A 15114-nucleotide genomic window follows, 5' to 3' on the forward strand; every position below is an offset into this window, starting at 1 on the left:
AGAATTGGAAGTACAAAAGTCAAAAAGCAAGGTTAGTACCTATTTAAAAACTTTCTCAGAACTATATAGACTTTGATGGATTAGGCCTTTATTTTAGTTTTGGCAGGTGGTGCTATGTGCTGAGTTTTAGAGTGTGAATGGTACTTCCATCATGGAGTCAGTTGTGCTAAGATCTCAGGGCCTGCTAAGGCTTGGGGCCCTGTGACATTCTCATATTTCACAAGGCAGACTACTACGTAAGAAGTGCTTCCTTAAGAGGAAAGACAAGTGAGAAGTCGTATACATTTTAACTATAAATTGTCCTTTGTTACCTCTGATGTCATCCATATGTCAGAACTGTCATTTTCATCCAATGTCTCTGCCGCAAAAGGAATCAGAGATACAAACCGGGCGATGAGGTCCTGGAATGAACATTAACTGACGCTCACTGAGCATGCTCACCGTTCGTCACAGCCTCTCCCCCAGAACACACTTCAGGTGTCTGGGGACAGAAGGAACAAGCTTAGAGGGATAAGATCACCTGCTCAGAGTCACAAAGGTTACACGCTAGGTGAGCCCCTGGGGACTGGGCCCAAATAGCCTGACTCAGAGAATACTTGTCTTATTGTACTAAATTATTACAATTTAAAAATACTATACCACTGCATCAACATTAAATGTGTACTTTTTAACTGGTCAGCATTTTTTAAAGGTGAGAAACAAGGACTATTTGACTTGCTTTTGGTTCAACATCTTTCTGAACTCCTCTTATAAACTTATATAAGCTGCTGCACCAGAAACACAGAGAGGTGTGACCTGCTTCCCCTGAACACAAGTTACATTAAGGATGTCCCCTCCCCACCAGAATGAGGCAGACTAAGACTCAGGCAAGGCAGGAGAAAGGACAACACACAGGAAGTTCTTTAATGCTCAAAGTGATGCGGAACAGGTGCCCTTTATGCACAGCCACGACATTTTGCACTAATGACTTCATGCAGTTAAGTCCCATGCCCCACTCTGTTCAACAAATGCCCAAGAGAACCCTTAGCTCCAGGACAGTGGGCCTTAAGACAGACAGACAGGAAGAAACCATGACAGAAATGCAGAGTACAGAATAAAAGCAACCTACCTGAATTTAGGCATAGATTTTTCAGGTCAAAGGGTCATATTAAGAGAGCTTTATAACTCACAAATAACATAAATTATCCAAGGATAACCAATCGCCTAGATTGACCCCCAAATAAAAGGTACAGTTGAGTCCAGTGGTAGTGTGCAGAATTCAGGAGGTAGAGGCAGGCAGATCTCTGAGTTTGAGGCCAGCCTGGTCTACATAGTAGGTTCCAAGACAGCCAGGGCTACACAGAGAAACACACACACACACACATACACACACACACACACACACACATACACACACACACAAGATACTCTTGAATCTTCACAGGTTCTCTATAATCTTGATGAAACTGCTATAAACAATAACTCAAAGAAAAACTTGTTACTCACAAGTGTTGCATTTGAGTCATGAAGAAATATATCCAGAAGCTGCTGAGGTGGATTCAATGCTTTGATGTATCTTGTGACTAAGATGTACATCCCTTCGCCATTAAAAACAGTCGCCACGACTCTTCGGTTAGGAAACATGGCTTTACAGTTCCTGGTAAAAGTCTGCGCTCTCTGTAAAATGTCTATTTGGTCTGAAAACTAAAAATCAGATTTAAAATAGCTTAACACTGTGCCTTTCCCCCTTATAAAATAAGGGAAAACCAATGTTTACTTCTGATAAATTTGAAATCTCCACTGGTCTTTAAAATAGTTTACACTGTTTGATGATCTGTTTCAGGATGATTCGGCAGGAAACCTACCTCGTCTACTTTTGGATTGTACGTGACATATGATATCTGAGGTTCAATTGTAGCAAAAATGTTTAGGAAGGTGCATTCTTTGGGGTTCTGCCCACTGTAGTCTTCTCTAGGAGGGACGTAGGTGCTACTCCAGGTGTACCCGAGCAAAATGGGTGGGAGGTTCACTTGAAACGTCCCACTAATCTGAAAGAACACAGGACAAGAAACCGCTAAACCTATATCCAGGATCAGTCTTCTGCCCAGGAGAGACTCGGCCTACACACGGACATGGGCTCCTGCCAGAGAATGACCAGGCTCTCCGGGGAAATCAAAGGACACTCTTGGCACCTTGGAACCCTGACCAATTATGAATTACTCAAAGAGAGTAAAAGTTAAGAAAAGGGTGAATCAAGGAGGCCTGGTTGCCATGCCACAGAGATGAGAGCTCTCAGGAAATCTACTTTAAGGGGCTGGAGGGAGAGCTGGAGTGTATGTTGCTATTCTAGAGATCCTGGGGCGTTTCTCAGTGCTCATGTTGGGTGGAGGGTGGGGAGTAGGGGGTGGTTGTCAGAGCGACAACCAGCAGCTAATGGTCAGGAGCCCTCACTGTGTACAAGATCCTTGCCCTGTGTACACAGTGCCCAGTGTGCCAAATGCTGGAACACCGTGTTCCATTCCGCAAGGTGGCTACTATCCTTACCTTTCTTTAAAGTATTAAAGTTGAGGATCAGAGAGCTGATGCAATTTGTGAAAGATCACAGAACTAATCAGTGGAGCCAGGATTATAATCTAGCCTCTGCCATCTCTGAAACCCATACTTTGTAGCTACCTCCCCCATCATACAGCCTGGTCCGAGGCAGAGATGTCTGAAGAGATTTGCAAGTCTAGCAAACCCTATACCTCTGACCCCTTGGATCTCTTTATCAGTGATACATTTCTATCATGGCCTCATGCGATTGTCCATAGCATCTTTCTATCTTCCAACTACTATCTATGATCACCTCCTTTTATAAAAAAAATAGGCAACAGTTTCAGTTGGTACCATGACAGAAGGGCTGTGGTCCCAGCAATAAAATGCAAGCAGAAGTCTGGGTGGCAGGAGAACATCTTCCTTGACATGGGGAGTGGCTGTCTTGATTCTCCCCCACCTCCTGCCATGGCACAGCTATGAAGCTGGAGTTGCAGTGAGCAGTTTACAACTCTGAGGACTAAGAGGACAGTGGGACAGAAGGATAAAGATAGCTCAGGTGCTTGGTAATGTCCTTGAGCAGCTGGTCCCGGGCATCTGAACTTCTTTCCTGGAGAGGTAAGGAGACCCCTGACTTACACAGATGCGTTTTTTTTTTTCCTGTTGCATCTGGCCTAAATCAGGTCCTAATAAATGATTCATTTTTACTCAAATGGCCTCAAGTGCTTGCGAGACTCATTAAAACACTTCAAAGAGTCAAACAAGTAAGGGAAAAATAAGCCACAGAAACAAATTTCTCTTACCTACAGCCAAACTCTCCAAGCCTCCACTGCCCCAGCAGCCCAGGCATAGCAAGGTGCTACTGCTCTGCATCCTCAGAGAACCCATCCCATCCCACCGCAGAAACACTATAGCATTTCACACTTCACCAGAATGAAACTCACTCTGACTCTTCCAGTCCTTAGGGTCTGGCAGAGCTTCTGAGATTTCGGGATCTTTCTGTAAGTAGCCGAGCCTAAAGTGGGGCGTGGACTAGAGCTTCATACGTGCTGGTCATGCAGGCTGGTTGCTGCCGTTGAATCCAGCAGTCGAGCCCCGCCTTGCAGAGTCCAGTCTCATCATCAACCTGACATAACTGATAAGCAAGGCTGGGAAGATGAAATTCTTGGTACCTGGATCTGGCCTTACAAAGGCCTTCATGCAAATACAAATTTTGCTTTAAGACTTAGGATTAGCTGTTTTGTTCTGTCTTTTTAAACACTTTAAAAATGTAAGAAATAAGTTTATAGGTATCCCCTAGAGATGGTCACGCCCTACAAGCCCTCTCAGACCCCAAAGTACTTGGTAATAGTTACTAACCTTTTAACCTGGCAGTACAGAATCTGACTCAAAAACACCAGAAAGTGCTTTTATTGGACAGAAAGGAATCTTAGGATAATTAGCAAAGAACTTTTCTGTTACCTCAGGCTGTTGTAGAAGTGCTGAGAAAGGGAAGCTGATGGAGCCCAGCCAGTTCTTTTGAATGTATGAGTGGGCACTGCAGCTCTTGAGACAATGATCCTATTAAAGCAAATTTAAGTTAAACTCACATAAATGTTTCCTATAAGACGAATGCTTTTACAAACTCATGGGTAATGATGACAAATCAATCTTTTTCATTTTTTGTTCTCTCTCTCCTCTCTCCGCCTCTCTTCTCTCTCAGTGCATGCATTTGTGTGTTCATGTGTGCCTGTGATGTGTGTGTGTGTGTGTGTGTGTGTGTGTGTTCAGGCAAGGTCTCTTCCTGAGACCATGTATGTAACTGAGACTGACCTTGAGCTGTGAGCCTTTCCCTCGAAGGTGCTTGTAGTCTGACCCTGAATCACCACACAAATTTGATTTTTAAGATGGTCAGTTTGAAGACTCACTTGTATCAATTAGTGTGGGTCAGGAGGAGATAGATTCTCAGAGTCAGTTTAACATTTTCAGTGCTGACATTTCAGCACACAATCCTTGCAAACTGTAATAACCCTTTCCTCTTTGTCTTAGGATGTGAGTTCTTTGTAACCTACCATGCCCAATGGGCCCTTCTCTTTTTATTAGGGTCTGTTAGATGGCAGCCAAAGAGTAGGACCATGAAAACTGTGTAAAACTGTAGACCAGGAAGTAACTGAGATGATTGCTTATGCAACTAAACAATGTGGCTAAAAGTTAAAACTGGAAGTTTACACTGAAACCTCTCAAACATTTAAAAATGTAAAAGCATAATATTCAAAAGTCATAGACTAAAGAAGAATATATAATTAAAACATACACAGAAAATAATACAAATTAAAAATATAGCTATTCAGAAAATATGCAGACCAAGATGATTTGAAGATGAGGTCATAATTTTAGAATGTTTCTATCATTCAGGATTGAGTCAGAGACAAAACAAAGAAAAAAACCCAACCAAATAAATAGATACTGAATACATTTGACCAAATAAATTCAGAAATCCTGATCACAAGTACATTAATAAAACTCCAAGCAGAAATAAAACAGAAAACACAGAGTAAAATATAAAAATTCAAATAGTTGGTGTTTTTTTTTTAAAAAAAATGAGAATTCTGATAGAAGTTCGATGAAATTCTAATTTTAGGCACCAGGGCCAGAGGAGGGGAAAAAACCAGGAACATAAATCAGTTATGGAGGCACAGGCTAAACAGAACCCAGGCCACTCCAGACTTGCAGCAGCAAGTGCTGTCCGCCCTGCTGGCAAAGACCCATGCAGAAGCAAGTCTCTCTGTTATGGGCTATCCTCCTGCCTCAGCTTTTCCTGCTTTGTGCAGTCCCACCTTCTTTTCTACAGCCAATGTAAGTTCAGTGTGAGGTTTGCTCTCTCCTAAGCCACATTTTCACAGGCTATGCTGCTGGCAGCGAAGCAGGACCTTGCCCAACGACCGCCTTCCTTGGGATAGCTAAATAAGCTTCCCACCTTTACTTCAGAGCTCCATGATCTCAAAGAACGTGGGTGTGCTGGTACATCCCTGTGGTCCCTTCCTTTGGGGCACTAAGGCAGGAGAATTTTGAGTTCTACATCAGTCTGAACAACAGATCAGGATCTGTCTTTAAAGGTTAGGATCTTTAAAGGTTAGGATCTTGTCTTTAAAAACAGATACAAGGGGCTGGAGAGATTGCTCAGTAGTCAAAAAGCAAGTTCTGCTCTCCTAGGGATCTGAGTTCAGTTCCCAGCACCCACACCAGGGTGCTCACCACCATCAATAACTCACTGACTCCAGGAACTAACTCAGTCCAGCTTCAGGGGAGCTGACATCCTGCTGGCTTCTGTACACACACACACACACACACACACACACACACACACACATGTAAACACACATGCACACATGAGTAAATAGGAACACAAATATTTTAAAAATAGTCACAAACAATATAATCAGAAGAAAACAAAGCACTTGGATAAAGTGAGGAATAACAAGAAGCTAACGAAGTATTAGAGATTATAAGACACTGGCAAAGATATGCTAAAGATGTGAAGTCTTTCTTTTTTTTAAGTATAGAATAGAGTTTATTCAGGGTATAGGGAAGGGAGTTAACAGGATAGTAGAAGCAGAGAAATGTAGAGAGGGGGAAGGGGAGGGGAGGGAGGGGAAGAGGCGGCCATGAGCAGGGGAGAGAAGGGGGAAGGGAAGCAGAGAAAGAGCGAGAGAGAAACAAGAGAGTGTGAAGTCTTTCAAAAGACTCTTTCTTCTTCCTTCCCCTTTCTTCCCATCCGTCCCCTCCCCCTCATCCCCTCGCTCTTCACTCCTCCTCCTCCTACCTGTATCCTTTCCTAAGCATTTAAACCATCATCTGAATGCTGGATACATTTATGTTCATTCTATGCCTATCAGGTTTATGATATAGTTGAATGTAGCCCAGGCCCCAAATGCTGTTCAAACAGCTCTGCCACCTCTAGTGTTGAAAATCAGCGTTGTGTCTGAGAGACTTGTTTAAGTCTTCAGGGTTCTGCTAACACATAAGCTAACAAAGGGGGGATCTGTGGGGAGTAAAGATTTGATAACAAGAAAATAATAGAGGGGAAAAGAGGAATATAATAGTAAGAAATAATAACCCAAACTGTCTTTCAAATGGGGGTTTGCTCTTGTGGGATGTTCTCAGGAGAAGACTGCCTGGAAGTGGGTGTAAGCCGATAGAAAGTCTATCAGCCAGCAACTACACTGGGTGTTAGGAATCCATCCCAGTGTGTAGCCCTGAACCTTTTTCAGGATGAGCTTGTAAGCACAAAAACCCTTGTCCCAGCTTGACATACTCCAGTTAACAAGACCGGTACTTAGCTTAAATCCTTGGATGTAAGCCATCAAGAAACTGCCATTTAGTGGCCTACCCTCTGTTTTTACTAAGAAGTCATTTACAGTCTTAATGTGAATATTTGTACACTCTTGGAAAGCTGGCTTGAAGACATTGCTGGTAAGAACATTTTCAGTACTGTTTACACGTGATCTAACTCTGAGCATTGCACTGTAAGGTCTCATCCAAGCCCTCTGACCTAGAGCCTCCATCCCCCACCCCCAAGGTGGAACTGTCTGTCCCCTCAACAGAACCGAGATAATGAGGCCAGTTCTTCAGGGCATTTGTCTTCAGCACAGCCATTTCTACTTCCCCTTCCTGTTGTCCTTTTTACAAGTTTGTTATTTATACGCACCATGCCAATCCTTTCCCTTTTCCCTGGCCTTCTAAATTCTAAAGTATGTGTGTCTGATTTTTTTTTGATGCCATATATGATATCATCTATAGATGGGTTGGGCCTCATCATAGCTCTTCCAGGATGTGTGTGGCCTGTGGGTTACAGGTTGGACACACCTACACGAGAAGGCTTACCTAAAGGGCTAAGGTACTAAATAATACTTCTTTCAATGTAGATTTACATAACCCAGAACATCTGCTGACTTTTATAATGCCCCTTCTGTTCTATTCATACAGAACACAGCACATGTACACTGCTCAACAGTTTAAGTTGCAGGAGAGTAAGGCGTCTGTCTAAACAGGACTACAGGAGACAGCACCAGGTAGCTGATCCTTTCTGCAGTGAGCAGGATAGACCTCACCCTAGTAGCTGTTCCAATGACTTTTAAAGCCAGTTATATGAAAGCATTTAACTTATCTGCCTGAAGACAGTAGCTACGGTGGATACACACCTTTGCATTTTTCATGTCAAGCTAAATGGAAGGAAACACTTATTACAGCACTTGCTGTGGTGCTAGGCTTTGGGTTGAGACCTTTCACTAATGTATGGGGAAGGCAGTTATTAATTTTAGGAATTATAGAAAACAACAAAATTCTGGTCTTAAAGTAACTTAGTGTCTTATATAGAGTGGTGTGTTTTCTTTGGTCAGTAATGAAAACTATGTAAGGTTTTCTGCCTATCTTCCCGTTCTTACTAAGGAGCTCATATTTAAACATAATGTTCCATCATAAACACCTGCTTCTCCCAAGTCCTTGGCCTGTTTTCCATTTCTTCTCCTTATTGGATGTTACAATTTGTTGTATTTAGAGTAGTTTGTCACCCGTCTGACTTCATTGCACATTGACTCAAATTCTTTTAAGAAAATATTGCATATATCATCAAGAGCAAATTACCCTAGGTGTGATGGTGTACACTGGTTATGGGACTTCTACAAGTTCAAGACTAGCCAGGGTCACACAGTGACTCCAAGGCCAGCCTGGGCTACATATGGAGCCCTGTCTCAGAAACAGACAACTTCACAAATATGTTCAAGATTTCATTCAGTTTCACCTTATAATTATTTCCATATTAGTCAGCCACTTTCCTATATTTTACCTCATGTTTTTCAATTACCACTTCATCGAAAATGTTGATATGTATGTTATCTTTTATTTTAGATAAACTAGAGAAGCTGTAGTCATGTCCTGGTGAGCTGAAAACAAGAAAAGCATATTTGAGTGTTTAAGGGTTTTTTTTTTTTCAAAATCCATTTATTTTCTAAGTGCATCATTGAGTCATTGATAAAGTACAATAAATTAGCTATGATCTTTTTCTTTCTAAAGTTTAAACTTAGAAAAAAACTATATGCCTTAAAGCTTTGCTTCTATTGTTTATTACAACTATGCCTGCATTATAATTTACCTTATTTACTATTTTTTAAAAGATTTACTTTTTAATTATATGGAAGCATGCTGTAGCTGTCCTCAGACACACCAGAAGAGAGCATCGGATCCCATTACAGATGGTTGTGAGCCACCATGTGGTTGCTGGGAATTGAACTCTGGACCTTCGGAAGAGCAGTCAGTGCTTTTAACCACTGAGCCACCTCTCCAGCCTGCCTTATTTACTCTTATGTAACTTATCCTATTTACTCTCCAGATAAAAATACAAGCAGACAACAGCACAGGTTGAGCTGGAGATCATATTAAGCCAAATGAACCAGGCAGAGAAAGACAATGCTTGGCACTGCCAGTCCTAAAGAGAAGACTCATCAAAATCACCAAGGCTGCAGAGAGCCTTTCTTTGGACTTACAGTTCCTAGACCAGCTGGAGATGACTGCGTTGCACCAGAGTGTGTGACACCCTTCTTAAGACTTCAGTTCTGGGTAACAACTACACAAAGCAAGGACATTGCTGTGAGGTTTAACTTGTAGAAAAGTAGTATACCTCACTGAAGACAATGTGGGAATTAGTTTCAGGAGGTCCAGGCCAGCTGAGATATCCTGGCCAGGGTGATGATGGCCTTGCCCAGTGGTAGCCTTGTGGTTCCTGGTTTCGCTCTACTCCTTTCCCTACCATTAAGAGCCCTTTGTATCCCTGAGTATTCCAAGAAAGAGCTTTGAGGATCACAGATCCCCCAGCCCAGGATGCTGGCCCTTTAATAAAAGTTATTTCTTGCCTCCCAAACTCTCAGGTTGCAACTATTGGGTTCTGAGTGGCAAGCAGCCCAGCCCCATGCCTGGTAATATCTTTACCACACCATTGGTGCTGACATTATTAAAACTTTTTTTTTAATAAAGCAAGTACTACTTTAAGGAATCTCCAATAATGCTTATAATTATCCGATAACAGTTTCTGGCAGTGACCACTGAAAAACAGTGTTTGAGTTTTGTGATAATTTTAAATCGAATGCTCCCTATTTTTCTGAGAAATGAAATAAGCTAATTCCCCTACATTAGTCCTCTGGGGTTTCATTTCATGCTAGGAGTACTTAGGCCAAGTCAGGGAGGCAATGCACTTTTACAGCACTCTACTAGTATGAGAATGGACAAGAATCACTTCAAGACACCTTTCGGTTTGTCCATTTGGTATATATCTTAAATTTCCAAGTCCTCTGCATTGGCTTATATTAAATAGTCTATTCAAACTTTCCTCAAATTTTGCCACAATTCTCACTCCAAAGTAGGGTTTGCTAATTATTCTTTATTTACTGTCACTATTTGCATGTAGGTTTCCCCCACTTTTCCAGACCTGGAAATTGAATGAAGTGGTTTATGTATGCTGGGCAAACACTATACTACACTATGGTCCTTCATACAGTTCTTATTCACTAGAATGTCACAGGGAACAAGGAGATGGAACGGAGTTGTTATTACAGACAACAAAAGGTGACAGTTGAATCCTTAGCTGACTTTCTAGTTCCTACTGCATCTTTGACTTTTCTCACTGTTAGAATCATAAAATTATCAACATTCTAGAATCTTCCCTTCAATTCACTCACAAATTTATTTTTCTTACTGGTTCTTTTATGTTTTCCTAATTAAGCTACTTTAACATAATGTGTTTGTCTTAGCACAGGGGCACATGACATAATCCAAGCACTCAGAATGCAAAGGCACAAGGAACAGGAGTTCAGTGCCAGCCTCATCTATATAGCAAAGTCTAGGCCAGTCTGGGCTACATGGCAAGGCCTTGTCTTAACAAACAACCTCCAAGAATCAACTCCAAACTCTAATCTATACACTAACAATCCAAGTATTTCCAAACACACATAATCAACTATCTTAATTTACAAATTTTCCAGCAAATACATTTTCCTTTCATTTTCTCCACACTGGTCCTTCTCTTTTCCCCTCCCCATCCACCTTTCTCTCTCCCGCCTTCTCTGATACATCCTGGACAGTATCTGGTAGCTTTCACTTTGAGAGAGGCATCTTGCATGAGAAAGCTCATATAACCTGAAAGATGTTACCATAGAGCTCATGACAATTATATTAGTTCTTCTGAGTTTCCTTGACATTTGTTGGAAGAGGTTATATGTTAACGTAGAAGCAGATAAAACATATAAATAAGATAAAATCATATAAATAATTACATACAATGATGGCAATATCATATGGACTATGAAATGATATAAAATATTCATAGAAAATGATCTCACATTGTTCTGGCTAGTTTTGTGTGTCAACTTGACACAGGCTGGAGTTATCACAGAGAAAGGAGCTTCAGTTGGGGAAGTGCCTCCATGAGATCCAGCTGTGGGGCATTTTCTCAATTAGTGATCAAGGGGGGAGGGCCCCTTGTGGGTGGTACCATCCCTGGGCTGGTATTCTTGGGTTCTATAAGAGAGCAGGCTGAGCAAGCCAGGGGAAGCAAGCCAATAAGGAACATCCCTCCATGGTTTCTGCATCAGCTCCTGCTTCCTGACCTGCTTGAGTTCCAGTCCTGACTTCCTTTGGTGATGAACAGCAATGCAGAATGTAAGCTGAATAAACCCTTTCCTCCCCAACTTGCTTTTTGGTCATGATGTCTGTGCAGGAATAGAAACCCAGACTAAGACACACATATAGGAATAAAATTTCAACTTTTCCACTCTTCATAGTTTAGCAACTATGAACACTTGGATATGAAGTAAACTGTAACCTTGTGCCTAGCAGTAAAACACAGTGTATCAGAAAAAGCAGACATGGTGTTTGGCCCATTTTTATTGGGTCATATGTAGGGTGATTCAAAGCATACTTAGTTATGGGCTTTTCAAAGACCATACTCATTTTTCTCTTCTTGGAAGCAAGCAGAAGCATGAGGACATGTTTCTTCTGAAGTTAAAATCTGAGTTACCAACTTTTTATTAAAATGTCTTTTATGTGCAAGAATATTGTAGGAAATGTGATTTTGCTCATTCTTGACAAAATGGAAGTATTCTAAAACATTGATATAAATGGCTACAAATTTTAAAGGAAGGAAATCCACTGATGATTACACACATACATGTTGCACAATCTTGCTAGACATAGAACTACTGGGCCCTGCCCTAAACCTACAAACTTAGGAACTAAGAAGGTAGGTCCAGCCATCTATGTTTAAGAAGCTGTCTAGGTAACTACAATGCACAAAATGTTTAAGAGTCACTGACTTAAAAGAAACAGTGTGCTTCAGAGGGCAAGTATAAGAAAGTACAGAACAATGCTGTTTGCAAAGGAAAACATCAAGACAAGAAAGGGTTAAATAACCATGGTGTCTTTGCTCAAAAGTAGAGTATGTAGAAGTTCAGATAAAGGAATGAAAGTGTCTTATAGTCTATTTAACTCTGCAATTACAGAACACCTGAGAAAAGGTAGAGAACGACTTCTCTCTCACAACTCTGGAAGCTGGGAATACAGAACCTACGAAGTGACTGGTGAGGGTCTTCTGCTGTCTCTTTACATAGCTCAAGAAGAAAACCCTCTCCTGAAAACCCACCCCTTTATGTAACAGTATCAAGTCATTAATCAGGGCTGGTGAATACTAGGACAATGAAATACCCTGTGTTCTACAGTAATACCCTTGAAACGGAAACATTTTCTATCCTAGAGGGAGGCTGTTTAAGACTTACGAAGTAAACGACTCATAAATCTCAGGAAGTCCCTGAAACATACTAGATTCACAAGTCCCACTTCAGAGGTTATATAAGCAATAAGCCTTACTGAGGAACGCATACTCTGACCCATCAAGCTGCCTACAGGTTCTGCAGAGTGCTCTAGAACTGCAATTTTCCTGATTTGATATCCTGGCTGGGTGGGTTTTCTGGTGATATTGCTGCCTTTGAATCATCCATGCTCCTGTAAGTAATCCCTCTCCCATGCCAATAGCCTCAGTACATTCATTGGATTTTTAAGTTGGTTTTGATAGAATTATTTCTTTGGTCTGTCTTCCGACATTTGTTTTTGCCTCCCTACAAAAAGCCTCACACGATGCTCTCTCCCAAGAAGAAGGTGGATGGTACCTGTCTCTACATGTACACACATACACAAGCATATATGAACATGTTCCCTCACCACAAAGTTACTCTGATGAGAAACTGCAGGAAAATAGATTCCAACTTACATAAAATCTACTTTGATTTCTTCATTCCAGCATGGATGAGACCCATTTGCAATGTTGGTTTGATATACAGTGTGTTGAAAGGAAACTTCTATGAAAGGGTGCACAGTGTCCTGAAATGAAAGCAGAGTAAACACTGACTAGATTTTTTTCATAAGGTCTTACATAATAGAGAAAAGCAAAAAGTTAGGGGATTACTTGGTAACTGGTTTCCTTAGTTTTTATAGCTCTTCCTTTCAATAGCCATTACTTAGTCATTGGCTTAATACATATCTATTAGTCCTCTTCTATGTCAGGCACTCTTCAAAGATCCAGGGACAGACAGAACATTTTAAAGTTTGTCAGGGAAAAAACACCAAACAAATAGACAACCAAGTAAGAACCAGGAGCAAAGCAGCAAGAGAAGAGACTTGACCAAGAGCAGGGAGATGGGTAGAGGCCATTCCCAGCAAAGGGAACAAGTCCTGGAAGCCAAGACGACATGACTGTGCAGTGGACAGACAGGAGAACATCTGACAGACAAGAGCAAGATTACCAAAGATTCTGTGTGTGATCGGGGGAGCTTATACCTTGTTTTATAATGCCTGAGGGCTTAGAACAGGATAATATGAATTATATTCATAAAGAACACCTTTCCTTTCTTGGAGGAAAATAACTGAAACCTGGAGGACACAGACATGAAGAGACCAGTCGGGAGCTAGATGCGACAGAGAGCATTTAGCCTGTATTAGAGCTTATCAGATACTAAATACCTCATTTATGACTTCATTCGAGGCAACTTGTTTAGTCGCACTTTGATGTCTGAGGTGAGATGTGGATGACCTCAGGTAAGTAGGCATACTCAAAGTTCTTCAGGAAAAACAACATGGAGACATAGTTTTAATATGTGTTGGTAGGCATGAGGGTTGCCCTGAGTCTTACAGAGGTTTTTCTTTGTTTTGTTTTTGTTTGTTTTGTTTTTTGTTTTTTGTTTGTTTTTGTTTGTTTGTTTTTTTTTAAATCATATTACATTGGTGATCATCACTGCTGTGGAGGAGTGGCTCCTAACTGAAGTATAAGCTAGATGTAGTCTGTGGTAACGTGTCCACTGGTTTTTAGCATCAAGGGAAAAGTAGAGTTGAGTGATATTTTTGAAAAAACAGCCTTTCTTGGCTTTTGTTCATTTGTTTGATTTTAGGTTTTTTGTTTTGTTTTGTTTGTTTTTTGGTTTTTTCCTTTTTGATGTTACAATCTTTTCTTCTGAAGAATGACATTAGCAGTTTTATGTTCTTTCCTCACAAACAGCCATTACAATGTGCATTGGTTGTAAAAATAATTAGTTGTGTTGAGGAATAAGGTTGTAGTTTGTAAAACAGAGTCAAAACTGTTAAGAGGTTTTAGATATAAATTAACAGCTAGCAATCAAAATTTTTGTTTTTCATAGACAAAATCCATGAGCCATACTTAGCTAAAGCAAGCAGAGAACATATGTGGTAAACAGGGAAGAGGGAGGTACTTGATATTTCTGGGGCATTTGGGTAGTAAGATTCATATTTATCAATCATCTTTGACACTAAATATCCAGGATACATTTAATGAAATGAATATTTAATATCCATAATGCTTTAATTTCACTGGCCATCAGTAGGTAATGTCTAGATTTGTCCTAAGAAAAACAAATAAAACATACTCAGCGCACACAGGAAAGAGAGGTGAAATTCTGCTTTGCTAGAGTCCTATAAAACCTAAACAGAGCAGGTTGTCGTGGTGACTCTGACCACATAAACCTTTCCATTTGAAGACCAGAAACAAACTGTGTTCTACCTAACTTTTCCAGTCTTTCTGCTTTAGACATGGGGGGCTCACCGCTGTGGTAGGCAGTAGAAAGTTCAAAAACTTCCAACAGGGAACAGGAACAAGAGGAAATTACTTGGTGATACAAAAGATGCTTGTGTGGCAAATATCTCCAAAGCATAAACTAGGAAGCAGAAAGATGGAGAAATTAGGCAGAATATGCCTAAAGCAGAATTTCACCTCTCTTTCCTGTGTGCCTTGAGTCACTTTGGGAGTCTTGTGTCCCTGTGATGGTTTGGTTTGGTTTGGGCAGTTTGTTCTGGGCCAGGGCTTTGAGATTGTTACACAGACACCCTACCTCTGAGCTTCTATGGGGACTCTTAATATGTGACATTAAAAATAGGTCTGACTATCCAAATGAAGGTTTAAAGGTTTGTTCATTTTATGAAAGATTTGTATGGTGTGTGTGTGTGTGTGTGTGTGTTAGACATCAAACCTACAGCATTGCAGGCACTAGGCAAGTGCTCAAGCACTGAGTGACA

The 15114-nt window shown here is 40.9% G+C and overlaps 1 protein-coding gene across 1 annotated transcript in view; it reads right to left on the reverse strand.

Moving 5' to 3' along the window:
• The window catches only part of Cc2d2b (coiled-coil and C2 domain containing 2B), a 70364-nt gene that overhangs the window by 16659 nt on the left and 38591 nt on the right, over positions 1–15114 (reverse strand). Inside the window, exons 22-28 of the mRNA XM_052172314.1 lie at positions 13552–13648; positions 12803–12912; positions 8336–8432; positions 3973–4071; positions 1845–2027; positions 1486–1683; positions 312–401 (exon numbers count right to left, since the gene is read on the reverse strand). Of these exons, the coding sequence (XP_052028274.1) occupies positions 312–401; positions 1486–1683; positions 1845–2027; positions 3973–4071; positions 8336–8432; positions 12803–12912; positions 13552–13648 (874 nt within the window). The remainder of the gene's footprint in view (positions 1–311; positions 402–1485; positions 1684–1844; positions 2028–3972; positions 4072–8335; positions 8433–12802; positions 12913–13551; positions 13649–15114) is intronic.

This window comes from Apodemus sylvaticus, chromosome 1 (genome assembly GCF_947179515.1).
Source record: "Apodemus sylvaticus chromosome 1, mApoSyl1.1, whole genome shotgun sequence".
NCBI classification, from domain to species: Eukaryota; Metazoa; Chordata; class Mammalia; order Rodentia; family Muridae; genus Apodemus; species Apodemus sylvaticus.